The 27,430-nt window shown below is 42.5% G+C and overlaps 2 protein-coding genes across 3 annotated transcripts in view; one reads left to right on the top strand and one right to left on the bottom strand.

Moving 5' to 3' along the window:
* Positions 1-14,627, top strand: part of Spg11 (SPG11 vesicle trafficking associated, spatacsin) — a 68,062-nt gene extending 53,435 nt beyond the window's left edge. The window contains exons 28-39 of the mRNA XM_059258933.1: positions 1,474-1,688; positions 2,262-3,015; positions 7,175-7,314; positions 8,261-8,459; positions 8,808-8,945; positions 9,142-9,275; positions 9,874-9,981; positions 11,874-12,042; positions 12,336-12,424; positions 12,604-12,759; positions 13,458-13,609; positions 14,110-14,627. Of these exons, the coding sequence (XP_059114916.1) occupies positions 1,474-1,688; positions 2,262-3,015; positions 7,175-7,314; positions 8,261-8,459; positions 8,808-8,945; positions 9,142-9,275; positions 9,874-9,981; positions 11,874-12,042; positions 12,336-12,424; positions 12,604-12,759; positions 13,458-13,609; positions 14,110-14,290 (2,435 nt within the window). The 3' untranslated portion in view covers positions 14,291-14,627. The remainder of the gene's footprint in view (positions 1-1,473; positions 1,689-2,261; positions 3,016-7,174; positions 7,315-8,260; positions 8,460-8,807; positions 8,946-9,141; positions 9,276-9,873; positions 9,982-11,873; positions 12,043-12,335; positions 12,425-12,603; positions 12,760-13,457; positions 13,610-14,109) is intronic.
* Positions 14,522-27,430, bottom strand: part of Eif3j (eukaryotic translation initiation factor 3 subunit J) — a 27,684-nt gene continuing 14,775 nt past the window's right edge. For both annotated transcript variants that reach the window (XM_059261271.1, XM_059261272.1), the window contains exons 3-8: positions 27,294-27,351; positions 26,837-26,928; positions 21,121-21,235; positions 18,045-18,206; positions 16,496-16,569; positions 14,522-16,236 (exon numbers count right to left, since the gene is read on the bottom strand). In XM_059261271.1, the coding sequence (XP_059117254.1) occupies positions 16,105-16,236; positions 16,496-16,569; positions 18,045-18,206; positions 21,121-21,235; positions 26,837-26,928; positions 27,294-27,351 (633 nt within the window). In that variant the 3' untranslated portion in view covers positions 14,522-16,104. The remainder of the gene's footprint in view (positions 16,237-16,495; positions 16,570-18,044; positions 18,207-21,120; positions 21,236-26,836; positions 26,929-27,293; positions 27,352-27,430) is intronic.

The following is a 27,430-nucleotide window of genomic DNA, read 5'->3' as shown; positions in this document are numbered from 1 at the left end:
GTGTCTCAAAAACCAAGAAAAACATTTGTGGTTTCTATACTGCGGGCAAAGAGAGAAGGCATGCCTGTATTGGTTGCTGTTGTGTGGTGTGTTGCCTGTCTCTAGAACTACCTTTCTACAGCTAGCGCTAGAAGTGGCCTCTACAGGATGTTTCTCGGGCCTTCCCTTGTGACTGGACATGCATGGGCTTCCCATAATATTAATTGGAAGTCGGAGCAAACCCAGCCACACAGAGTATTGGTAGAGAATCCTTGCTGTGTCTGTCTGTCTGTCTTGCAGTGCTAGGCATCAAACTCAGGGCCTCATGCATGCTAGGCCAGCTCTCTAAGTGGGCGATTCCTAATGTTACTAGGATAATCCTTCCAGGGACAACAGGAAGTGCAGCTGGGTCTCCCTGTGTTGAATAACTAGCAGACAGAGCAAATATTGCTCCACTCTGAGTATAGTGTATAGTAGCCATGCCTGAGGATAGTGTATAGTAGCCATGCCTGAGGATAGTGTATAGTAGCCATGCCTGAGGACAGGCCAGTACAGTCGCAGCTGCCCTACAAGCCTGTGTCTCCAACTTATGATGCTGGTATTGAGTGAGCAAATGACCACACAGAGACACACACACACACACACACACAGAGAGAGAGAGAGAGAGAGAGAGAGAGAGAGAGAGAAGGAGGGAGGGAAGGAGAGAGAGAGAGAGCTCACTAGCCTGAGTCATTGTCTTCAAGGTTAGTACATTGCTATGGCCTTGAAAAGCACCAATCTTAGCCACTTATCTGGGCATACCAGTACCCAGGAGGCTGAGGCAGGAGAATTGCCATGAGATTGAGGCCAGTCTGGACTAGCAATGAGAGCCTGTCTAATAAAAGACACATGTGTATAATAGAGGTTGATTTCATGGGCTGCTTAAATCTGTACCAGTTCTTAGAGAAGGTAAGTTCAGCCAGACTTTGAGTAAAGGTTTTTGCAAGGTATACAGGTGTATACACACACACACACACACACTCACTCATACATGAACACACACATACATACATACACTGAAAATGCTAAATGCCATATATACATACATATGTACATATTTACATATGTAGACTCATATACATATGTGTTTGTGTGTGTATAGATAGATGATAGGTAGAAAGGTAGATAGATACATGGCACTTAGCATTTTGAGTACGTGAGGAACTGAACTTAGGGCTTTTGTAATCAGTCAAAAGATTTGTTTTATAGGACACATGGCACACACCTGTAATCTTAGCACTTGGGAGGCAGAGACAGAAGAATCAGGAGTTCAAGGTTTTCCTTGGCTATTTAATGAATTCAAGACCAGCCTAGGCTATGTGCTACCTTGTCTCAAAACAAACAAAAAGTAAAAACAACCCGAAGAAGAAAGTCCTGTGTCTGTCTCTCCTTTCTTCGGCTCCCCCAACCCTTGGAACACTGAAGCACTGATGTGACCGAGTCTCTCTTCCACAGGTCCAGATGTGCAGAAGCTGTGTGTGCTCAGCCAGATCTTGAAGGATACACCTATAGCCATCAACCCTGCAGTCATCACCAGCTACAGCCCTGAGAATTTCCAGCATGAGTGTAGATCTATTTTGGAAAAGCTGAAGGCAGATGGACAGTTTGCTGTGGCCAGGAGAGTGGCTGACTTAGCAGCGTTACCTGCGGACAGCCTGGTGACCGAGCAGGTAGACCAGTTAGTTAGGTTACTCAGACTCCTAGCAGGGAACCAATGGGGTGCAGGCCACAGGCTGTACAGTGCTTCAGAAGTGACCACACTTGGCATGTATGGAAGAATACATGTTTCTGATGTAAGCTTCGCCTGTAGAACAGCAGTTCTCAACCTGGAGGTCACATATCAGATATTTAGATTATGATCCATAACAGTAGCAAAATTACAGCCATGAAGTAGTGATGGAAATAATTTTACGGTTGGGGGTCACCACAACATGAGGAACTGTATTAAAGGGTCGCAGCAGCATTAGGAGGTTGAGAACCACTGCTGTAGAATAAGCTTGAGCTGATTTCCTTTGAACAGGATAAATATAAGGTGGCTTTCTCTGCCCTCACTCAGGTACATGCATTGAGAATTGTTTTCCTCCTGACTTTTCACATGATTGTACCCAGCGCCCTCTGCCGCCCAGGCTCTCTGTACACACCAGGTTTGCTTGTGGCCAGCTTGGCCTTAGGGAGCATTAACATTTGGAAAGATGCTTCTTTACTCCAGCAAGGGCTGAAGTCTGCTTTGTTCCATTTCACAGCTAATCCAGGAAATGGAGACCCTAAAACACACCCAGAAGTGGTCCCTCAAACACGCGAGAATTGACTTCTGGAAAAAATGCCATGAAATTTTTAAGAAAGACTCCATTTCGCACAGGGCAGCCTCCTCCTTCTTCTCCAGCCAGGTCCCTGTGATGAGTGAGCACCCCACTGAGGAGCAAGGCAGCCTTGAAGAGCGCCATCTGCTGCTCACACTGGTAGGGCACTGGCTTGCCCGAGAAGAGCCGGTTCCCTTGGAGGAGCTACAAGAGCTGGAGAAAGAGACCTGGATCTGCCGTCTCACCCAGCACACCCGTGGAGGGGACCCAGAGGGAACCCAGCCCAGCCCTCAGCAGACGTCAGCTGCTGCTGAACTACTTTCCTTGGCTAGCTTAGCCGATGAGTTTTCCTTCTCCAAGCTTGCTGCTCTGAACACACCCAAATATTTAGACCTTAATGGTCTCCCATCCAAAGAGACGTGTGAGGACGGACTGGATTGGAAGGCGCGGGAGTCGCTGAATGTTTTGATTGGACAGCTGCTGGACGACGGCCGTGTGCATGAAGCAAGCAGAGTGTGTCGGTATTTCCACTTCTACAGTCGGGATGTAGTGCTGGTGCTGCACTGCAGGGCCTTGGCGTCCGCGGAGGCCAGCATGGAGGACCTGCACTCGGAGATCCGCGCTCTGCTCCCAAGTGCCATGCTGCCGCCTGAGGACCAGGAGAGTCCCAGCGCCCCTCTTCGGAAAGCCCACAGCTGTAAGTACAGGGCGACACACAAGGTGCCGTGCTATCTCCAAAACTGAGGGGCCTCTCGGGATGTCAGTTACCCTAAATGAAGGAGTAATGTGTAAACAAGGTAATTAACGAGTCAACAGGTAAAACCTTTTATATCTAGCCTATAGATCAGGTTAGGGGAATTCACTTTGTCTGGTAGCTACTTTAGTTGATGGAAATGATATAAATATTATATTAGCCAGCACTGGGAGGCAGAAGCAGGATTGCCCATGGGTTTGAGGCCACCCAAGGACTACATAATCAAACTGTCTCAAAACAAAAATAAAACCAGGCATCTGAGCACATGCCTTTATTCAGGAGGCAGGTGCAAGTAGCTTTCTGTGAATTCAAGGCTAGTTTGGTCTATATAGCAAGTTCCAGGACTGACGGGTCTAGGGGAAAAAGCTGATATAAAGCACACACAGCACGTTTGCAGGGTTTGGTTCCCAGCATCCTAGTCAGGTCATTACAACGACCTGTAACTCTGGCTCCAGGGGACCACACCTTCTTCTAAACTCTGCTGCCGCGCACACGCGCACACACACACTCTCTCTCTCTCTCTCTCTCTCTCACACACACACACACACACACACACACACACACACAAATTAAAAATCAAATGTTTGTTAGAGTTTACAATTACACATTGGTAGCATATAGAAACAGGATAGACTTTTGTGTTATTCACCGTTTGACCTCGTTGGACTTGATTTGTCTATGTGTTTTCTTATTTTTCTTGGGATTTCTACATAGACATGTCATATGTAGACAGATAAGAGCTGGTGAGACAGAATTTTAGGTGTCAGTGTGCTGGCTGGGCTGAGACTCTGTTAGGTGGGGTGGCCGCGGGCACACCCCTTGCTGCTGGTCCTTGGAGGAAAGCACTCTGAGTTTGGGGATAGATTTTTATCGTTGTTGTTCAGTGTTCCATTGTGTCGGCCTCTGCATCTGTTGATCTGATCTTTAAACTATTAATATGAGAGATGTTTATTGATTTTTAAATACTGAACCAACCTTGCGTTCTCAGGTAAACTCTTCCCGACACGTTACCCTTTTGAGAAATACAGCTGGGATTGATTAGCTCTTTAGCTGAGGGCTTTTGTGTTTATGTTCTTGGGGAGTATTCTCTAGTTTACTTGTTTTGTTTTGTTTTGTTTTTTGAGACAGGGTCCCTCTACGTAGCCCTGGCTGTCCTGGAACTCGCTTTGTAGACCAGGCGGTCCTCAAAATCACAGAGATCCGCCTGCCTTTGGAGTGCTGGGACTAAAGGCGTGTGCCACCACACCCAGCTGTAGTTCACTATTTAAAAATAGTTTTTGTTTGTTTGTTTTTCTTTTCTTTTTAAGCAGTTGGGATAATGCTGGTTTTATGAATTGGAAATTATACCTTCTTTTACTTTCTGAACGCCATTCCCACCTCACCCCCACCCCTTCCAAGATCTTCTGTAGCCTAGGCTGGCCTTTAATTCCCTGTGTACCGTGTACCTGAGGATGATGCTGGAACCCCTGACCCTCCTGCTTCCACCTCTCAAGTGCTGGATTGGAGGCATGAGCTGCCATGGCTGACTTGATGTTATTTCCTCAAATCTGAATCTAGAGGCTTCATTTCAGAATATTTAAACTTATGAGTTCCTTTTATAATTATATAACTATGCAGGTTATCCTTTGGCTTTTGGATGAGATGTGGTAGTTTGTGATTTTGAGGAAACCTTTTTTTTCCTGCTTTTTGGATGATTTGGACTGTTTTCTTTTCTACCACAATGTGCATTGTTTTTTTTTTTTTGTTGTTGTTGTTGTTTTAAGAAATGTGCATGGGTGTTTTTCACTGTGTGTATATCTGTGCACCGTGTGTGCCTGGTACTCGCAGAGACTGGTACAGGGCATTGGATCCAGTGGAAATAGTTATAGACAGTTGTAAGTCTCCATGTGGATTCTGAGAATCCTCTAGAAGAGCAGCCAGTGTTCTTAGCTGCTGAGCCATTTCTCAGCCCCTCACCTCTTTTTGACACAGGGTCTTTCTATGTGTCCCTGGCTGGCCTGGAACTCACTATAGACCCCATGTTTGTGCACCACGTGGGTATCCATTGCCCTCAGCAGGCAGAAGAGAGCATCCCCCGCCCCCGGGACAGGAGTTAGGGGCGGTTGTGAGCTGCCATGTGAGTGCTGGGAATTGAGCCCAGATTCTCTCTCCAAAAAGCAGTATGGTTTACCTCCTCCCAACCCCCAATGCACTCCAGCTGCCACTGCAGCATCGGCCACCACTGCCAAGGTGGCTTGGATGCCAGGGCAGGGGAGAGGAAGCACAGGCATTTATGCTCCACCTTAAAAACAAGGTGGCTTGGATGCCAGGGTGGGGGGAGAGGAAGCACAGGCGTTTATGCTCCACCTTAAAAACAGTACTAGCGCTTGCTCGAGTGCTCATCCCTATGGAGTCTCTCCTCTGTCTCCGTGCTCAGGTCTGGGTTTCTACAGCCTACTAGACACAGGAAATGCCAGTTCTGGTCATCTCCAGTGGCCCTGCTTTGCTCTCAGGCTCCGCATACAGCCACTGTGTGTCTAGGAGTTATACAGCCGGAGTTCGGGGAAGGAACAGAGTGCAGCGGGCCAGAATCACCTTGCTAGCACTCAATGCCCTTGGTGAGGGATTCACAGGGCCTGAGTTGTGCTCCATTTATTGTCACCACCACCAGCATTTGGGGGTTTGTTTGTTGTGTTTTGAGACATATCCTAGGCTGGCCTCCAACTGGCTGTGTAGCCAAGGATAACTTTGAACTCTTGACCTCCTACCCCCAAGGACTGGGATCAGAGAGATGTCCCCCAACACCCTGCTTCACTTTTAAAATGTATGTTTTTAGACTTGAGCTGTTTTTCTGTTTGTTTGTGTCACTGCATGGCCAGCGATGACCTTGAGCTTCTTACTGAATCTTCCTGTGTCTGCTTCTGGAGTGCTGGGATTACAGGCTTGTGCCACCGAGCTGACTTGTGATAATGGGAGTGGAGCCCAGGGCTCCAGGCATGCTAGGCAAGCACTTGGCCAAGTGAGCCGCAGCTTCAGCTCCTGATGCTTAATATAAGCATGAAAGTGTGCCATGCTTAGTGTAACAAATGACAGAGGGCAGTCATGCAAAGTGTGGAAAGTGAATCCAGTGCTATCTTTTCTAAGCTCTCAGAATGCCAGTCTTTTGCTTGCATGGTACATGTTACTTTCTGCATGCCAGTGCAAGCACATACAAAACATTTCCCCAAAGTTAGACTCTGTCATATTAATCTAAATGGTTTCCTGTCAGGATGTACCAACAGACTCCAATGAGGAAGGATTATTCTACGGAACGGATGTTCCATAGTTTAGTGGTGTTTGATTGATAGTAAAACCCTGCTGTGCTACACAAACAGCAAGGCAGCAGCTCACATCTATAATCTAAGCACTTGGGAAGCTGAAGCAGGACAATCACTTCAAACTTAAGGCCAGCCTGGGCTACAAAAATGAGTTTCAGGCTAGCTGGTGCTAAGAATAAGATGTTAAGAGACAAAAAGGAAACAACTAAGTGTTATATATTCTACTTTTATTTTTTTTCCTTATAGAAACCTTTTACCAAGTAAGCAACATTTCTCCTATTTCAGGCTAGGGCTTGGGATTTTTACAGTACTGGGATTGTACCTAAGGCAAGCACTCTACCACTGAGCTGCATGCCTGGCCTTACGATTTCCTTTTTAAAAACCCAGAATAAGACTGTGAAGGAATGATTTGAAGGAGAAGGGAGGCCGGCAGCCGGGGGCAGAGCAGGGTGAAGTGAGGACCAAGGAGGTTGAGAGATAGTCTGGAGATCAGGAGATGTGTTGGCTGTGTAAACCGAGGCGGAATTCAGGAGCAGAGGGATCTGACAGTGTCTTGGTGCTGACCTCTAGAGTATGCAGGAAGCTTTGAGTCTGAGGTAGTGTGAGATCATTGAAGAAATCATGGCTGGATTTCCTGAAAGGTGGTGATCCAAGTTTAAGTGGGGCCCTGTCAGAGTGGCCCCAGACCCAGGAGCATCATGGGAGTTCAGTTCAGGGGATGGGGAGTGCTTTTCAGAGTGATAAAGTCATGGGGAGCTCAGGAGAGGCCAGTCTAAAGCTCTCTTGAGACTTGGGTTTGCTTTCAGCTTCCAGTTTGGATAGTCAGTCATTTATGATGCTGCCATCTACGGATGAAGTGGCAAGGAATCTCCGAGCTCTCACAAGCCAGTGCCTCCATGGGAAGAACTACTGCCGGCAGGTCCTCTGTCTGTATGAACTTGCCAAGGTATGTGCAAGAGGGGGATCCCCACAGGAGCACTGTCAGAAAGGGAAGTGGGAAGTTGGGGTACTTTGGACAGTGGCAAAATTGGACTTTGGACAGTGGCAGAATTTGGACAGTGTGAAAGAATCAGGGGTAGAGTGTGTGCCTAACATGAGCAGGGTCCCTGGATCCCCAAAGCCACAAGAAAACAGGGAACTATGACTTGTACGTAAGGCCCTTGTCAAGATGTTGGTCCCTCTGGGGACGAGTGCGGAGGATGCCAGGTCAGTTTGAGTCTTGGCTATAGCTCAGTCAGCCGAAACATAGGGCAAGGTACTAACCTTCCATGGGCTCCTGGCTCTTGTCTATAAATAGTGATTTGAACATGAGTTCCTTCTAGACTTCATGATTTTGCTTTATGATTCAAACATTACAATAAAAAACATTTGATGCATACAAAGAGAGACGGCTTAAGCCTTTAATCCTAGCACTTGGGATACCGAGGCAGGATTGCCAGGAGTTTGAGGCCAGCCTGGGCTGTGTAGTGAGACCTTGTCTCCTGCTTCATCCCCTTATTGTAAAAAATCCAGAGCAGCCAGGATTTGTGTGTGGCCCTGTGCTGGTTGAAAAACAGAAAGTGCGAAGCTAGAGGGAAACAAGGCTGAGCAGTGCAGCCCTTTGCCTTAGACTGGGGTCTCTGGAGACTGAGGCCTCAGCTTATGCTCCAGGAATAAGGGGTCTCTCACATTTCATTCCACTCCTTTACACTGCATGATTGAAAAGACCAGTGTTCATCACGAGGTGAGGAACCTGACTTGTTAAAATGGCAGGACTAGAAGGCACACTACTGGCTGCTTCTGGGATTCTGGGATTGCTAAGCTCAGGCAGCAGTGGTCTGCCCACACATTTCAGAATGTGTTCTCCTACTTTTTGCTTAAAAACTGACTCTGCTCCTGTTACTTCCACTTAGGAGTTGGGCTGCTCCTATGCAGATATTGCTGCCAGGGACAGTGAAGCCACGCTCCGGACAATCTTGGCTTCTCAGCGGCCTGACCGATGCAGACAAGCCCAGGTCTTCATTAGCACGCAGGGCCTTGAGCCAGACACTGTAGCTGAACTAGTGGCTGAAGAGGTGACCCGAGAACTGCTGACCTCATCAGAGGGAACAGGTATCCTTCTCTCCAGACCTCCCCAACCTCGGACAGCACTGTTTCCCAGTACTAAAGATTTGAATGTTACACTCATACACAGCTTGTATGTTGTCCTTTCAAGATTCCAGATTGTTAAAAAGAATCCTTTACATTCATCTTATTGCTCTGTATTGTTTTATGATCATGGTTAGAACAGTTCTGCCTCTGAAGAATGCCCCTGTCCTGTAAGACCAGATGGAAAGAGCTGTCAGCATTCCCTCCCGCTGCCAAGCCTGGCCAAAGCTGGCCTCCTGGCCCCATGCTCTGGTCCTTTTGCCAGCTCTCTTATGGCAAACTCAGTGCCTGTCTCCATATCTTTCTGTGCAGGAGAAAAGCAGCCTTTCAACCCAGCAGAGGAAAGCCAGACATTTCTTCAGCTAACTGCTGTGTGTCAAGACCGCACACTGGTAGGCATGAAGTTGCTGGACAAGATTCCCTCTGTCCCCCACGGGGAGCTGTCCTGCAGTAAGTCCTTTATAACTAAAACTTCTGTACTGCTGTAGCACCTTTAGACTGCTTCCAGTTCTTGCTATTTAAGTTTAAGCCTGTCAGAGGATGAGAGCTCTCTAGAGAGGGCACTCTCTGCCAGGCCCTTCACTTTCTTGCCAAGCAAAAGTCAACAGTAGTTACAAGCCCGTCTTATCCATGTCCAACTACCCAGCCACAGAGCTCCTGATCCTGGCCCATCACTGCTTCACCTTTACATGCCACATGGAGGGGATCATCAGAGTCCTACAGGCTGCCCGGATGCTTACAGATAACCACTTGGCTCCCAACGAGGAGTACGGGCTGGTGGTGAGTAGTCCCCTCAAACCCACTCTCATCCTGAGGCAGCTTTGAAGAGAAACAGACAAGGGCCCCAGCTCACAGCTGATAAGGTCTTGGGGAATTCTGCCCTCTGGATCCCCACATCTGCTTGATTACTGGCAGACAGTTCAGCCCTTTGTTCCTGGTTGATTTGTTAAAGTAAGTGTCCCAAAAGAGTAGAAAGATGTCCCCTGCCATGTCCCAGGGCTATTGTACCTTCTTGCCAGGTAAGTCAACTTTTCGAGGGGAAAGAACTGTTTCTCCAAACAAGGTTCAAGCATAATGTGTCTCCGAATTGACCCACATAGGTAGGTAAAATGCACCTCAGTGGGATGAGGAGTGACAAGAGGAAGCACCCACTCAGAAAGGCATTTTGTAGCACTTGGTAGTCAGTTAAAAAAGGACAAGGGGTGACAGCCAATGACATCCCAAAGATTCATTTCCAAATTATCCAGAGAAGCCTCAGTTGAGTGATTGGGAGGGAATAAAGCATGGCAGCCTGACCATTAACCCTTCTCACCATGGAGCTTGGCATTCGGTGATGGTAGTGGTTTGGCTCCAGCAACTCAAGTACTCTTTCCCTCAGGTACGCCTCCTCACCGGCATTGGAAGGTACAATGAGATGACATACATATTTGACTTGCTGCATCAAAAGCACTATTTTGAAGTTCTGATGAGGAAGAAGCTAGATCCGGTACGTTTAGTAATGAGCTCCAGAATGAGCCCCTCCTGCTCTTGGGAATGTATCTGTGTAGAGCTCTACAGTGTTCATAGAGGCCAAGGACTTCCCCTGGGTGCACACCATCACCAGTGACTTAAGCTACAGTTCAAAGACTATGTCATGATATTGATGCTAACTATTGAAGAAAATGTTTGCCTTTCTCCACCTCAGCCTTTAACCCCTATTGTTAAAATAGTGCCTGTTCTGGTAAGAACACACCCCCTTGAGAACCTGTCACTGCTGAGGATGTGCTTAAGCATTGCCAGAGTATTTTTTTTTCCCCTTCAGACAAAATATGTTGAGAGCCAGGGCAGGTCTCCCATTCTGACAGAGGGCTCAGGCATCTAATTCTGAAGTGAGGGCAGAACATGTTAAAAGCCAGGAAGGTTAGACAGCTGTAAGGAAGCCACATCTTCCAGACGTAACAGGGCTGATACACTCAGGAACTGGAGGCATGCACCAACCCAGCCCAAGTTCAAACCAGACAAAATTCCAGCACAGGAAAAGGGAAAAGGACACAAACCCACCAGGAAGTCATTTGTAATTGACACTTTCTGGGAGAGAGAAGTCGCTTATGGCGGGTCTGTCAACCACATTCTAACTCCATGCTTTTTTGTTTTGTTTTGTTTTTGGTCACCACAAAACAAACTTCAGTTTTGGTTTGGTACTTTTCTTTTTGGCTTTTTTTTTTTTTTTTTTTAAAAAGGAAGAACATGAAGCTGGGTGGGTAGGGAGGATATAGGAGGAGTTGGAGAGAAAAGAATAGGATCAAAATATATTGCATGGAAAAAAAAAAAACAACTCTAAAGCCAGTAAGTAAAAAAACAAAACAAAACAAAACAAAAATACCAAGATAGGAAGCAGATACTTATAACAACCAGGAAGAAGCCTTGTAAACAGAGGCCTGGCTTGCTGGGTCTTTGGGCCTCTTTATCCCCATTATATGCCATGACATGAGGTATGTCACTCATACAATGTTTACAAAGCATATGGGTTGGAGGGTTGTCTTTGTTCATTTCTCCTGTCAAAAAATACAAAGTTAAGAAAAATCTGTTAGGCCGTTTCAAGACAACCCTGCTGATGACAAAGGGACCCTTCACAGGTCCATCTTCAGGATCCCCAGATTTTAAAATTGTTGTTTTGAGGCACTTTTGCATTTAAAATTTTTTAATAACTTTTTTTCTGATTACAAAAGTAATACATACTCCATATAAGACACTTAGAAAACAATATGGAAGACCTCAGTGTCCACCATCTGGAGACAGCCACTGCTGATTTGATATACCCCTTTTCTTTGCACATGTACCCCAAAAATATAAAAATCCACATTTTAGCAAAATTTTATGCTTTGAAAATAAGGGATAATTGAGGTTCTCCTTTTACAGTGTCTGCTGTGGCTATTTCTCAAGTCAAAGTAGTCTGAGTGGCAGAGGCCATAGTTAAGTAGTAAAGCATGTGCTTAGCCCTGGGTTCAATTCCCCAGTGGGGACGGGGGCCTCCCTTCAGCAATTTAATGGCTACAAGGTATTCTTAGCCTTTATTTGGGGCATCCAGGCTGCTTTTAATTAATGGTGTTAAATCTGTTGCATTCACCTTCACACTTGTGTCTTCAGGATAGAGTCCTAGCAAACAGAATAGTAGGTCAGTGTGTGCTCTTACAGCTGCCTTTATCTGGTCAAGTTAACTTTATACTCTCAACAAGAACACGTCTGTTCCCTTATCCTCAAGACAGCTTAAGATTTTGTAGTCATTTTCATTATTTACCTTCCTTGGGTATTTTCCGCAGTTTATAAAACCAAGGGACTCAGCTGATCTCCCCTGTGGTCCCTGGTTAAGACTTTGGATATCCCTTTTTTCCTGGGCAGAGTGGCACCCTGAAGACAGCCTTGCTAGACTACATCAAACGCTGCCGCCCTGGAGACAGCGAAAAGCACAATATGATTGCCCTGTGCTTTAGCATGTGCCGGGAGATAGGGGAGAATCACGAGGCAGCGGCCTGTATCCAACTGAAGCTGATTGAGTCTCAACCCTGGGGTGAGTGAGGTGTAGCACCTCCACAGAGGTGCTAACACTAACCCTGCCAGCTCTTGAGTAAGGCCCCAGATGGCAGGGGATGGCAGTTCACAGAAGCATCTGAACCTTAGGACTACCCTCCTAGGGTGTTATCCATCAAACCCTGGAGTTAAGTTCTAGTAAGGACATTTCTTGCCTGAGTGAAATATTCCTATGAATATACTTAGATTCTGTGTCTCTCATCTAGCCTGCTGCCTTCACTGAGTGGTCTGAGAAGGCACTCAGCTTTATAACAAGTGTCCTTTATTCTACAGAGGAAAGCCTCAAGGATGGAGCCCAACTAAAACAACTGCTGCTTAAAGCCCTGACTCTGATGTTGGATGCAGCGGAGAGTTATGCCAAGGTAACCAGTGTTATTCTGGCCTGGCACTGGCATCCGTAGTAGGAGAAATTACTTTGGCTTGGGCTCTTCCAAGTGAAGAGGGAGTGTGGAATGGGTCAAGCGAAGGTCAGAGTACGTGAGTACAGAAGATATGGTAACAATACAAATCTCCCTTCTTGTGCTTCCTCCACCTGTCCCAGGACTCCTGTGTGCGACAGGCCCTCCACTGTAACCGGCTCACCAAGTTGATAACACTGCAGATTCACTTTCTGAACACTGGTCAGAACATAATGCTTATCAACTTGGGCCATCAGAAACTAATGGACTGTATCATGGCCCTACCTAGGTTCTACCAGGTAAGAACACTTTGACAGGTACTGCCAGTATAATCCTGTGGTGTGTCTCACTCTTGGTGCCCAGAGGCTGAGTGACTGAGGTCTCAGGGCTAGGGACAGACCCAGGGCAAACTAGTTATCCCAATTTAGCTAATAGTACCACGAAGAGGCAATTTGAGATGGATGTGCATGTGTTTTGTAGTAATTCAGATCTTCACAAATGCTAGGCAAATGTTCCACCATCTAAGGCACACTCCCAGCACTATCTGGTGTATTATCTCTAGTACATCGTTTGGGCAAAGTTAGAGAATTTGGATGTCTGGCAGTTACGGTTCTAAGAGACTTTCTTGGCCTGTCCTCTTTAATAATCTTACAGACTGTGCCCATGGAATGGTGCATGCAGGTTAGCACTGAGATTGGTTCTAGTCCTTTAAAATGAAAGGGAATAATGTCCCAGCATCAGCTCTTTCCTGCTTCCCACACAGTTACGTTATGGAAATAAGTATTCACATCAGTTTTACTGTCCATTATGAGGAAGACTAAAAACAAGTCACGGGAGGGAGTTTTATGGGAGGGAAATGCCAACACCAGACAACCTGATAGCCTTTACCACTGTGATCATAACTCACCATATACAGTACTGTTTCCTAGACTTTGCCTTCAGTTTCCCACAGCATGGGATCTAACAGCCCCCTTCCCTTCACTTACATCCCTCTAAGGCTTCTATTGTAGCTGAGGCCTATGACTTTGTTCCTGATTGGGCTGAAGTTCTCTACCAACAAGTGATTCTTAAAGGAGACTTTAGTTACTTGGAAGAATTTAAACAGCAAAAGTTACTAAGACCCAATATATTTGAAGACATTTCCAAAAAGTAAGTATTAAAGTTGATTCTAATCACAGCACTTGCTTCAAGTCCTAGTGTGTGCCAGGACAGTCAGGGCTACATATGGAGAAGCTGTCTTTTTTAAAAAGGAAAAAAATTGATTGTGAACCAGAAACTCTAGCAAAAGTGTCTTTTGCAGTAGTACTAAAGTTAATTAAGGTGGGTGCTGACATATTTTGCTTTTTTTTTTGGCCAAGACAAAGGTTTCACTGTATAGCCCTGGCTGTCCCAGAACTTGTTCTGTAGACCAGGCTGGCCTCAAACTCAGAGATCTGCCTATCTCTGCCTCCTAAGTGCTGGGATTAAAGGTATGAACTACCAATGTCCAGCAACATACTTGTTTTTAATTAAATTAATTCATCAAAATCTAATACTAGCTTGATAATTTCCTAAGCTGTGACACCCCTGCAGATAGTGGTGGCAGAGCTGACCCCCCCCCCTTGTTGATGAGACAGTATTTAACCTATACTTTACACATTTCTGTGTAGATATAAACAACACCAGCCTACCGACAGGGTCACAGAGAACCTGAAGAAGTTACTTTCATATTGTGAAGATATCTACCTGCATTACAAGTTGGCATATGAACACAAATTTTTTGAAATTGTAAATGTGCTTCTGAAGGACCCTCAAACAGGATGCTGTCTTAAAGATATGCTCGCCGGTTAGAAGATCTGAAAGATGCCTGATTGTTTTTTGTACCTAATATGGCAATAAAGTATTTGGAGATCTTTATCCCCACTTGAGGTAAAAGGCCCAGAAATACACAATATCACATCAGTCATTTGTGGCTGTAGGGAATGAAGGAGAAATTGGTATTAAGATCAAAAGCTTGTTAGAATGTCTTCTACATTAGGAGAAACTGTAGTGTAGTGATTAAAGAATACCTGTGCCTGCAGGTTCCAGTTTCAAAGCAATTTAATCTTATTTACACAGTTAAGGAACAGGTGATACATTTTCATGAGTTAGAAACTGATCTTTCTATAATAAAATAGGTTTTAATTCAGTGTCTGTCATTATTACTGCTAAGGAGATCTTAGCCCTTGTCTGCCTTCAACAGTATTTACTATAGTTATTGCTGTGTAGTCACGGCCTTCTATTAATTCAAGTCATTTAGATGGTCCTGTTTTCCACTAAGTAGTCTACAGAGCTTTGAGGTTCCTATTGCCTATAGAAGAGAAATTAAAAATTTTTATGCTGGTTGTGACAATTATGGGGGGGGGGAACTAACCAAAAATTTGGTTAAATTACTTAAAATGATCACCCAATTTATGTTTACTGTAATAACGTGAGCAGTTGGCGCCAATATTCCAAATAAATAGTTCTAGGTACTTAATTGGGCCTTAGCATCTAAACAAGATAATTTCCCAAATAAACAAGAGGAAGGCAGCCTCTGTTGCTCTACACTAAACTAAAGACCCCGAACATTCTTGCTTCGAAGCTGTAACTACATCAGGCACTGGTTAAGCCTTAGTACACAGAGAACTCCACCCAAGAGCGGCATCCTGTACTCTTAACTATCTCTTGGGAGGTAACACAAAATTTAAGTCCTCACAATAGTGATTTTATTAAATTAGTTGCTTTATAAAACATTGCAGATGTCATAATTGTTAACATAACAATTTACCAAACTGTAGTTAACTAGTGCAGTTTGCTGAGCATGTTTTATAAAGAAAAGGAAATGCCAAAACCCTGTTAAGTTTTTCCGTTGCAGCCTAGAACAGAAAGATTTGTTTCTGACACTTGAATCAGGCAAATAGAAACAGAGTTCCCTCCCCCACCTGAAGTCCTCCATCAGTAGAGATAGGCCGATAAATAACCAGACAGTCAATGACTGGAGCGTCCACCACTTGCACTGTAATAATGGAGAGGTTTACCTTCTTCAGCTTCAAAGTTGAAGGGTTTTGGTCATTAAAATCTTAAGTATCAAACTAGTATTTTCAGCCACAGTATCTTCGCTCTGAGATAAGCAGTCTTCTTCACAACATGTTTTTAATATCCTCACTCTCAATTTTAAGACAAAGCAATTTTAATACTAGGTGCATCCCACATGCCCTTGTTTGCTGCAAACTGCTTTTCTTGACAAGTTATGAAGTAGTTCAAGGAGGTATGGTTAAGGCTGTATTACTGAATGGTGCTGGTAAATACTACACAATTTTTTTGTCATGTTGCAACCTTTGTTTCCAATTTAGTGACTGCTGCTATGGAATCAGATAGCAACAATGACAACATTATTAGGTTTCTTTTGTTTTTAAACTATGATTTAGTAGCAACTGAGGTTCCCAATTTTAACCCCTTGGCAACAAGATCCAAGTTCCCTCATTTGCTCATTAGCACCTGAGTGTCAAGGGGTTAAATAACCAGCACAAAAGATACTGCACTTCTGATTGTAGCATTTGGCAGAACTGAAAAGAAAGGAAGTTGTGCTACATGTTGAAGGGATTGTGGGCAACAGAAAGAAGACACCAGGAGAAGGTAAAACGTCACATGAAGTCTTCATAGTCTTGTACATATCCTCCATCATATCCACCATAATCTGCCAGATCGTCTTTCATGGTGGCCTTTAATCCCCCTCCAGGAACCACACCTTTCTTCTTCTTTTTGGCTTTGCTTTGCTAAAAATGAAGGAAGAGTTAAATTCATGAACCTTTATCTGCTATGGGCATTTCACCTGTCACAACAAGCACTCAAAGAGATGCTAAAGCTACAGCAATTTTTATTGTCTCAGAAAAGAACACAAATGTCTGTGAATGGAGACAACAGGCACCACACTGCTGTTCAGTTCTGAGAATTTCAATGCTCTTGAATTCTGAGGGAACTCTGCCCACAGCCCCACCCTAACGAAAGTCATTTCTCTGTACTGCTTGCTCTTACCTTTTCTTGCTTCTGTTTTTCACTGCAAAGCACAGTCAATGAATTGGTAATCTTTTTCAAGTCATCAATTTCCACTTTAAAAAAGAGAGAGACATACTACTAAACTTCAATTTTTAAGCATTTAAAAAAATAAAATCAAAATAGATAGCCTTATAAAAAAATCATTTGTATGTCATTAAACTTAGGTAACTCCATTAAAACAACTATGGATTTCTCCTTCATAAGTAAACAGGTAAGTAACTGTTCAGTCTATGGCTAGGCTCAGTGATAGCTCACTAAAGTACAATGGTAAACTCAATCACTATAAAAACCTTAATTAGCCAGTCGGTGGTGGCACATGCCTTTAATCCAGCACTGGGGAGGCAGAGGCAAGCAGATCTCCGAGATCCAGGACAGCCAAGGCTACACAATACAGTGAAACCCTATCTTGAAAAACAAAAAAACTGTATTTGTGAACTCTTTAGCACTGGTACTGCTTCTTGCTGTCTTTGCTCAGTCTAAACAGAGGGGAGAATAACCACAGCCTCTACAATCATTGAGTAGCAGCTACATTGAACATGCAATGATAAACACACAAATGCCTCTGGTATGCTTTCTAGCCCAGGAACAACACCATTTAGTAGAAGACAACATATCCTTTTACTTATTAAAAAAAAAAAAAAAAAAAGCTGGAAAAGAAATCAGTAAATCAGTTCTTAGATACAGAAAATGTTAGGGTTTGGTCAGAACCCTGTCCCTGAAAAAGAAACACAGGAAAAACAGTACATGTAAAATGAAAACCTGGGCTAGAGAGATGACTCAGAGGTTAAGAGCACTGTCTGTTCTTCCAGAGGTCTTGAGTTTAATTCCCAGCACCCACATGGTGGCTCACAACCATCTGTAATGAGATCTGGCGCCCTCTTCTGGCCTGCAGGGACACATGCAGACAGAGCACAGCATACATAATAAAATCTTTAAAAAAGAAAAGAAAACCCTGTGGGTTACCAATCACTTTGAGCATCCCCTGCTTAGTGATCATTCTGCAAAGAAAATACAACTCCTAATTCATCATGACCTTTTTCTCACTCTACAACGAGTCCTAACACCCTCACCACCCCTAGACATTCTTGGTGTAGTGTCCCAGTATAAAGGCGCCAGTTCGGTTGGGCAATTTGGACAGCATCTCAGACTCCATTTGTAAACCAACAGTTCTTAAGGGTCTTACTGAGCTCTAAACCTGAGGAGCCCCTAGTCCACTCCTTCTAAAGACACTTTGTAGTCCTTTAAGAGTTATGTGCTTTTGCTTGGCATAAGCCAGCTATCTCTGAGAAGCTCCTACCAACAATGAAAGCAGCCTGTCCCCACCCCCAAATACTCAAACTGGAGAACATTCCAAAAACATCTGCTAAGAAGGAAATCCCAAAAGTCTACATTATATAGCATTAAAGCTATATTTAAAAACAAAAAAAAAAACCAAAAAACAAAAAAAAAAAGCAAAAAACAAACCACTTTCCCAAGTACGGTGTTCTTAATATATTCATAAAAGTGTCTAGAAATCAGTATCACTTACATGAAATACAGACATCTCGAACTAAGGCTTCCAAAAAACTGGCATAATATAGTGATTTTTCATATTGTGTAATTTTATCTTTTAGTAACTTTCCAAACTCTGTGAAGTCATCTCTTGAAGACGGGTTCATAGCATCTATTCCATAACCTGTATTATTAACACCTGCAGGAAAGAAGACCTGAAGCATTAGGAAGATACAAACATTTTAAGTTCATCAATGAGGGGCTAGTGAAATGGCTCCCGGGTAAGAGAGCTTACCCATGTAAAGATGGGGAGAAAAAACTGACTACACAGAACTGTTTTTTGATCTCCACATGCCCCTCCCTGTAACAAAAGCTTTAAGTTCATAAAACAAGTTGCTATCTAAATCAGTTTTATTCTAAAGCAGGACTTTAAAAACAACAAACTGTCACATTGTGTGTGCACACACCACCATGACCTACATGTGGCAATCGGAGGATAACTTTCACTCCTTCCACCAATGAGGGTCCTGGGGAATCAAACTCAGGTTGTCAGACTTATTACCCACTGGGCCTATTAGAGTTCTTGGACAGAATTCAGAAGGGTGTCTTCAAAATTCAAACTTAAAAAGAAAAAAAAAAAAATCACCGGGCATTGGTGGCGCACGCCTTTAATCCCAGCACTCGGGAGGCAGAGCCAGGCGGATCTCTGTGAGTTCGAGGCCAGCCTGGACTACCAAGTGAGTCCCAGGAAAGGCACAAAGCTACACAGAGAAACCCTGTCTCGAAAAACCAAAAAAAAAAAAAAGAAAAAAAATCTTATCTTGAATTTTACTAACCTCCAATTTTTCACTTGCTTCCATTTTTATTTTAGGCAATAAATCATATTTAACAACAAATTCCCACCATGACTTCAGAGCACACTGCAGCTGGTGCAGATAACCCTCATCACTGTCTGCTCAGTACTGTCAACTACTACTAATAAAAAAGCACATGGAGTGGAATAGTTAGACATACTTATAATTCCAGCACTTGGGAGGATGAAGAGTTCAAGGCCAGCCTGGCAAGAACCTGTCTCAAAAAAGAAACAAAGCAACCAACCAATAAAATAATAATAAAACCATATGGGCTGGGAATGTAGCTCAGGTAGTGTTTGCCTAACATGTATGAAGCCCTGAGTTCAATCCCCTGCACTAAAAACTAAAAACCTATAATTCTGTGTCATGGATTTGTTTTGTGATTTGATTCCTGTTTCAGTTGAACAGGTTTCCTTTGTTAAAAATAAACTGTTAGAAAGCACCTTTAATCCTAGCATTCAGGAAGCAGAGGCAAGCTTTTCTGTGAGTTCCAAGCCAACCTGCTCTACCCAGTGAGTTCCAGACCAGCCAGAGCTACACACAGAGACCCTGCCTCAAAAACAAAAGCCATGATAAAAAAAAAAAAAAAAGGGGGCCCACAGAATTTACTAGCTGTCCAAAGAAGGATATTCTCAAAAGATATGTCCAAGAAAGACAAAAGACTAAAGGGACGGGGTGGGAGATGGCTCAGTAGGTAAAGATATTTGTCACCGAGTGTGACCACCTATATTCAATCCCCTGAACCCCCATGGCAAGAGAGAAGCAACTCCACAAGTTGTCCTCTGGCTTCCACAGGCATCCTTGAGTACACAAACCCAATAGATGTAAAAACAAAAGAAACTTTTTACAAAGGTGGGAATGGATAAGAAAAAAGATGGATATAAAAATAATCAGCTAATAACTCCAAAAATTAAGTAGAGGTAACCATGTGTTAAAACCTGAGAGAAAAATTAATCTAGCTTAAAAGAATTCTGTTAAAAGTATGTATGCTTCTGTACATACCTTTTTCAATGTCAAATAAATGATCTATCAATACCACAGATTCAGCACTGTAGTACAAGAAACAGTAAATTCCTATTAACCAAACAATGCCTGTGTTAGTTCATTTTTCACTTCTTAATCTGTAGCTGGTATCCTATATGAGATTTTCTGCACTGAGCATACACAGATGAACCATCACAAATAGAGAAACACCCACAGTCACAGCTGACACTGCTAAAGACCCACTAAGGGGTATGGTCACACTTTCCTAGAAAGGGACCAAGCAAATCCCTTGTGTTCCAGAGAAGGTGGTTGGGTGAATTTTTTCACACCAGGTAATAACAAACTTGACAAATGAAGAAGTCTGGATTTCTCTGTTGTCTTTTAATCTTCCTTAGTGTGCTGGCTATTTTGAAGTCAACATGACACAAACCAGAGTCTCCTTTGAGAAATGGGAACCTCAACTGAGAACATGTCCCTACCAGATTGGGCTGTGGTGCGTTTTCTTGATTACTGATTTAGGTGGGACAGCCCAGCTCACTGGGCACTGCCACCCCTGGGCAGATGGTCCTGGGAACTGTAAGAAAGCAGACTGAACAAGCCATGAGGAACAAGCTAATAAGCAGCAATCCTCCATGGCTTTTGCTTCAGTTCCTGCCCTAAATTCCCTGAGGATGGACTATAAGCTGTAAGATAAATGATGGCCCTGAAAGATGGGGTATTACAAAGGCCAAGAAAAAGAAACAACCCTGAACACGAGGCAAAGCCACTACTGAATTCTACATGGACCAACATGCTCTGCCCAAGTCCTAGCTAGACTTATGGCACCAGAATGCCCCAAAGACAGTTGATATTTAAATTTCAAAGCTGTAGACAGCAGAATCTATCCAGTTCATAAGTTTAGGTAACAGTATACTTTACTGTGTCCACTGATGTCTTCTGGAGGGCGTTGGGAGGCACAGTCTTGCTATATAACCCTAGCTGGCCACCACTTCTGACCCTCCTGTCTCAGCCTTCCAAATGTTAGGATTATAGGCATGTGTTACAAATGATGTCTTATATTTAATAATATGGTACTCTAAAAAATTACTCAAGAAATCTGAAAACATGTTTATACTTTGTCAAGTCATCTTAAATATATAAACAAGAGCTTAAAACTGTTTTCTGATCTCAGTAAGAATGTATGTGTCCTTTAAAAACTTGGTTTTTGATCTTTTAGTATTAAGACTGGCACAATTTTTCACCTGGAGTAGCTCAACATTGCACCCACCATCTTACCAAACGTTTCTTTTGCCAATTCAAGGTCTGACTCTTCCTGTAGCTTCTTTAGCCGAAGTTTATCTGCTAATTGTTCTTCGGGTGTTAGCACTTTAGGTTCTTCCGGCTCTTCTAACTAAAATGAAACATAAGTTTCACTTACAAAAGCCGAGCTTATAGTAGTGGACACAGTCTGTTTTTGTATTATATGAATTTTATGTCAGCACTTAACACAAAGAAGTAAGTACATACAAAATGAGTACTGTATTTTAGCATTCTTCTAAACACTTTAAAGGATATTCATATCTCAATTACACAGATAATGAAATAAAACATGGAGACACTGAGAGGTATAAAACAACTCGCACACAGTAATAGGAAGTAACATCTAACTGAGGTGACATTTGAACCCAGGAAGGCAGAGGCTATTTGTTTCCCTATCCATTGTTAAAAATGAGTAGATAAACTTACAGGCAAGATGAAATGGCACTCTTCACATACTGCCACAACAGACACTGAACAACCTTTCTAGGGCAATATGGAAACCTGTATAAGGCATCTTAAAATATTTCTACATGCTTTCATCAAGCAATTCTATAACATTTGCGTTAAGAAACCTGAGATGGGGGCTGAAGAGATGGCTCCGTGGTTAACAGCACTAGCTGCTCTTCCATAGAACTGTGTTCAAATCCCAGCACCCCCATGTTGACTCATAAATCTAGTTCCAGGAGCTACAGGCTCTCTTCTGGTCTCCACAGGTAACACATGAGCACAGTACACAAATATACATGCAGGCAAAACACTCGAAAAATACTTTTTTTTTTTTAAAGGGAGGAGCCACTAAGATGGCTCGGTGGTAAAGATCACAACTGGATGTTCTTCCAGAGGACCGACTGCTCTTCCCAGCACCCACATGGGGCTCACAAGCAACTGTAACTCCAGTTCGAAGGGATCCAATGCCCTCTTCTGGCCTCAAGGGCACCAGGCACTCAAGTGGTACATAAAAAGATATACATGCAGGCAAAACACCCATACACATAAAATGGGGGGGGGGGGGGGGACGACACGACACCTAAGATAATCTATTGGAATATTATTTATAATTATTTATAATTGCAAGTAAATTTAGTGACATCCTAAATGTTCAACTACCAAATGATTAAAGTGTAGCATTGTGCTGGGAGGTGGTAGCACACGCCTTTAATCTCAGCACCTGGAAGGCAGAGGCAGGTGGATCTCTGTGAGTTCCAGGCCAACCTGGTCTACAAAGCAAGTTCCAGGACAGGCAGGACTGTGACACAGAGAAACCCTGTCTCAAAAAAAAAAAACAAAAAACAAACAAAAAGTGTAACATTGTTCATCTGATAATGTAAACATTAAAAATGTTTTCAAAGCATCGGGGAAAAAAAAAGTTCTATTTTATTTTAGAGTTACAAACAAATGTAATCAAAATAACCATGTGACACCCCAATAATGTAAAGCTCTCACTTATTCCCCAACCTTCTGAAAGGGTAGATAGCAGTCTGGTGTCTTTTCTACACCTGGTGATTTAATTTCCTACAGATGTATGTTACTCGTAGTAATAGTTCCTGGGAAAAGTGAAGCACCTTTGACTCTTCATGTATGTTCCTGCCTGTGCAAATTCTCATTCTGAAAACGTATTTCCTTGTTCATGGAGATGAAATGTAAAGAGGTTAAAAAGAAAAAATGAAATATTTCCAAGTGTCTTTAGACCTAGACAAGGATCAAAACTGAAAATATCTCAATGTCAGACCTAAGACAAACTAAGTATACTCAAGTTAAGGTCTCTCCAGGTTGGAAATAAAAAACCTGAAAACCTAAGTGACTAAGAGTCATTCAACATAATGCCTTAGGCTGAGTTATGATTTTACTGCTTGTTCTGATCATGAAAGCACACAGAGGTACCTTTAAATATACAAATTATTATTTTTAAATACCTAAATGTTTCTAGTTGAGGAAGGAGAAAAAGGCAGACTGTTCACAAATGAATGCAGAAAAGCACAGCCCCATATGGAGAACAATTTAGGGGCTGGAGAAATGCTCAGACCGCTCTTCCAGAGGTCCTTTGCCAAGTCATGGCCCCACAGTTGTGAGGATGCAATTTCTGCTTCTGAACACTGAATATGAGGGATTTTGTTTTGGGCTTCATACCAGTTAGGCTGTACAATGCTAAGATCTTATGTTTGAATTTCACCTGAAGCTGCAAATAGGTGAAAACAAACAAACCAGATGTGGTGTGGTACATGCCTGAAATCCTAGTACTCAGTAGTTAAGAGACAAGAGGGCCAAGAATTCAAGGTCATCCTCAGCTACACAGCAAGTCTGAGGATAATTTGAACTACACGAGCCTGTCTCAAAAAAAAAAAAAAAAAAAAAAGTAAAAGTAAGCAAATAAAGTATGTATTGAACTGTACATAAAATAACAAACGGAAAATAATAAAATAACATTAGAACTTACTACGTGATTACACACACTTAACAAGATATCTTCTTTAAAATCTTAAAAAAAAAAAAAAAAGGTGGGGGGTAGTTTGAAATAACCCTGACAAGGTAGCACACACCTCAGCACAGGCAGGTAGAATTCTGAGTTAGAGGCCAGCCTGGTCTACATTGTAAATTCCAGGCCAGCCAAGGAGGCTATTTAAAAAGACCATGTCTCAAAAAGTTAGGATATAGTCTAAATTGAAAAAAACTATAAAGAAATCCTACACTGGGCATGGTAGTACTCGCCTTTAATCCCAGCACTCAGGAGGAAGAGGCAGGCAGATCTCTGAGTTCTAGGCCAGCATGGTCTGTCTACAAAGTCAGTTCCAGCACAGCCAGGGGTCTCAGAAAACAAAACAAAAGTACTAAACACCAGTTAGCAGATTTAAACTTTATTCTATAATACATTATAGAATTTTTTCGAGTTTTTTGATTTTATAGTTTTTTTTGAGATAGTCTCATGTAAGGAATGGATGAGATGACAGGTATACACCACCACCCACACAGCTCTTACAAATTTGTTTGCTTCTTTATTGAGACACGGTCTCTATCTGTACCTCAGGCTATCCTCAAACTTGTAACCCTCCCACTGGGATTATAGGCATGTAGAACCACACCCTGCTTGAAACTTCCATGTTTTTAGCCTCATATAGTTACTCATTCATATATGTATGTACCATATATGATGGTGTGAACAAACACACAGACAGACAGCCCCCCACCACCACCCAGGGCTGGCCTCAAACTCACTATGTAACTTAGATGACTCGAACTCCTTATCCTTCTGCTTCCATCTCCCAAGCAATGGGGTTATAGGAATGTACCGCCACATTGTTTTAGGAAGTGCTAAGGATTGAACACAGGGATTTGTAGATGGTCCTATACCCATCTACATACTGGCAGCACTAAGTATACTCTGAGTTTTTCAACATAGCATATGAAGTTGGGAGGGAGAGTAATGAGGAAGTGGAGGGGAGGAATTAGGGGTTTGGCCTAAACATATGCAAGTATAAAATTCTCAATAAACTACTATGTTTGGGTAAAACACAAATTACAAAAATCTTATAACAAGTTTATTGAAAAAAGAAAGAATTATTAAAATTTTTTGGCAGAGTCAGGCACGGTGGTACACACCTTTAATCCCTGCACTTGGAGGCAGAAGCAGACAGATCTCTGAGTTCAAGGCCAGCCTAGTCTACTGAGAGTCCCAGGACAGTGAAGACTATACAAAGACACTGTCACCCCCACAAATCCCGCCCCTCCAAAAAAAGCAGTAATGGGGATTGAACCATAGCACCTTCCACACAGGCAGGCACTCTATCACATCTTAGGGATGTAGATCTCATGCCACATCTCTCTTATGCTGGTAAAACAAACAAACAAACATATATATATATGTGTGTGTGTGTGTGTGTGTGTGTGTGTGTGTGTGTGTATGTATGTATAGATATAGATTGATAGGTATACACATATGTGTATACATATATACATATAAATACAGAGAGACAGAAAGAGAGCTTCAAATCTAGAAATACAGATTTCTAGAATATCAGGTTGTATTTATGCAATCATATGAAAAAAATCTCCTTTCAGAGGTTTAAAGGTAAAATGTATATTAGCTATATTAAGCAAAACAAAAATAGATGAAACAAATCTGGGAAGACACTAACGATATTAGGTGATATGTACTATTTGTTGTTGTTGAGACAGTCTCACACTATGTAGCCCTACCTGGCCTAGAACTTGCTATATAGACCAGGCTAGCATCCAACTTTTAGCAGTCTTCCTTCTGCTTCCTAAGCACCAGGATTATAGGTATGAATACCACCACCACATTTGGTTTTATGAGACTGGGCCTTACAATACAACCCAGGCTAGTCTTGAACTTACAGTAATATAATTTGGGCTTCCAGAGTACTGGGATTTCAGGAGTGCACCACCATGCCTGATTATTTTCCTACTCGCATATTTGAAGATTTTTCTTAACAAAAAGTAAAAAAGGCCATAGGGTAGTGGCACACGCCTTTAATCCCAGCACTCAGGAAACAGAGGCATGCAGACAGATCTCCGAGTTTGAGGCCAGCCTGATCTATAGAAGTGAGTTCCAGGACAGCAGAGGCTACACAGAGAAACCCTGTCTCCAAAAAAATAAATAAATAAAAAATAAAGAAAAATATTAGAGGTACTTCCATGTTAGAATTCATACTATACATGTTATGTATGGAAAGATCTCTACAATAAAGTAAATAAAATTGAAGTGGAAACTATACAAGAAAGGACTGCCAGTTAGTGATGCATGTCTGTAATCTCAGCACTTGGGAAGTAGAGGCAGGAGGAAATCAAGTTCAAGGTCAGCCTAGGTTATACAACTAAAGCCTATCTCAAAGAGATAGGGATAATACATAAAGAAATATAAAGATAGCTTGGAAAGGTAAGAGACAAGTGTTTACATGTGGGATAGTGGGAAAAACAGAATAAGTAACTAAAGGTTTAGGAGTGTTTTGTAAGTTTTTATGTCTGAATTATGAAAATGTTTCCTATTAAGGAGAAAATTAATTAATAAATACAATAGAGGGCTGGAGAGATAGCTCAGGGGTTAAGAGCGCTGACTCTTCTTCCAGAGGACCCGAATTCAATTCCCAGCACCCACATGGCAGCTCACACCTGTCTTTAACTCCAGTTTCAGGGCACCCCAACACCCATAGCAAAACCACAAATGCACATTTAAAAAAATAAATAAATAAATAAATAAATAAATAAGGTAGAATGTCTGGATCCTGCTACAAATAATCAAGAATAAAACCACTTTAGGACATGACAAAGGTTTGCTCAGTGTGTTCACTGTGTAGAACTGTGACTAGAAATAGCTGCAGGTGGGCTGGGCATACAGCTCAGTAGTAGAGGGATCACTTACATGCATGAGGCCCTGAATTCAATCCCAGCACTGAAAGAAAAAAAACAAACTGCAGGTGCTAGCAAAAAACAGTAAGTGTGGTCACTGCACAGTCTAACTGTTCTGATGAAACTGAAAATATTTTCACATGTAAGACTTCTGGGTTCAATTTTTGCAAAATCAATTTGTTCTGGGCTTCACCTATCTTCTGGTATATCCATTTTGTCTTTACAGAGCCCTTCAAGTTACTAGGTAATATTTGCAGTCAGTTAAGACACTGTACCACAACTGACACATTATGAATTCTGTATGCATTTTAAGGAAACCGACAGAACTTACCCTCTTTTTAATCTCTTCTTGCCTTTTCTTCTGCTGCCGTTCTTTCTCTTTTATCTTTTCTGCTATTTTTTTCTTTTCTGAAATTTTTACTTCTGAAAGAAATATTTTATTTACAATTATATTGAATACTTTCTAGTCTATGGCTAAGGCAGACATATGATGCTTGAACACTTGAAGAGACGAAACCTTCCCCTAGCTTTCAGATGGTGAAATTCTGGAAATGATAAAGGTCTTTTCCTTTCAAATCTTATCCCCAAAGATCCAAATAGAGAAGATAAGATCATTCACATAATACCATTTCCTCTACTCTTTTCTCCCACGCAATGACCCAGCAGTCAAACAGAAAACCAGCAGGTACTTACTCTGACTGTTGAGAGGACAGAGAAGTAGTACAGGAAGAGGAAAATAATGCACAGAGAGACATTTGGTTAAAACAATGAAGGAGTGTAGTGCTCACCTGGTTTGACTTCTGCTTCCTCTTTACTTTCATCATCATCATCATCATCCCAGTTATCCTGAAGACAAGAACCTCCATTAGTAGTTCTTACATGTATTTTTGTCCATGTGCTCTCTAGGGTTAACCTAACTCTGCAC

This window comes from Peromyscus eremicus, chromosome 4 (assembly GCF_949786415.1).
Source record: "Peromyscus eremicus chromosome 4, PerEre_H2_v1, whole genome shotgun sequence".
Classification (NCBI taxonomy): Eukaryota; Metazoa; Chordata; class Mammalia; order Rodentia; family Cricetidae; genus Peromyscus; species Peromyscus eremicus.
The sequence above is the reverse complement of the archived record's forward strand: the minus strand, read 5'-3'. Positions and strand labels throughout refer to the sequence as shown.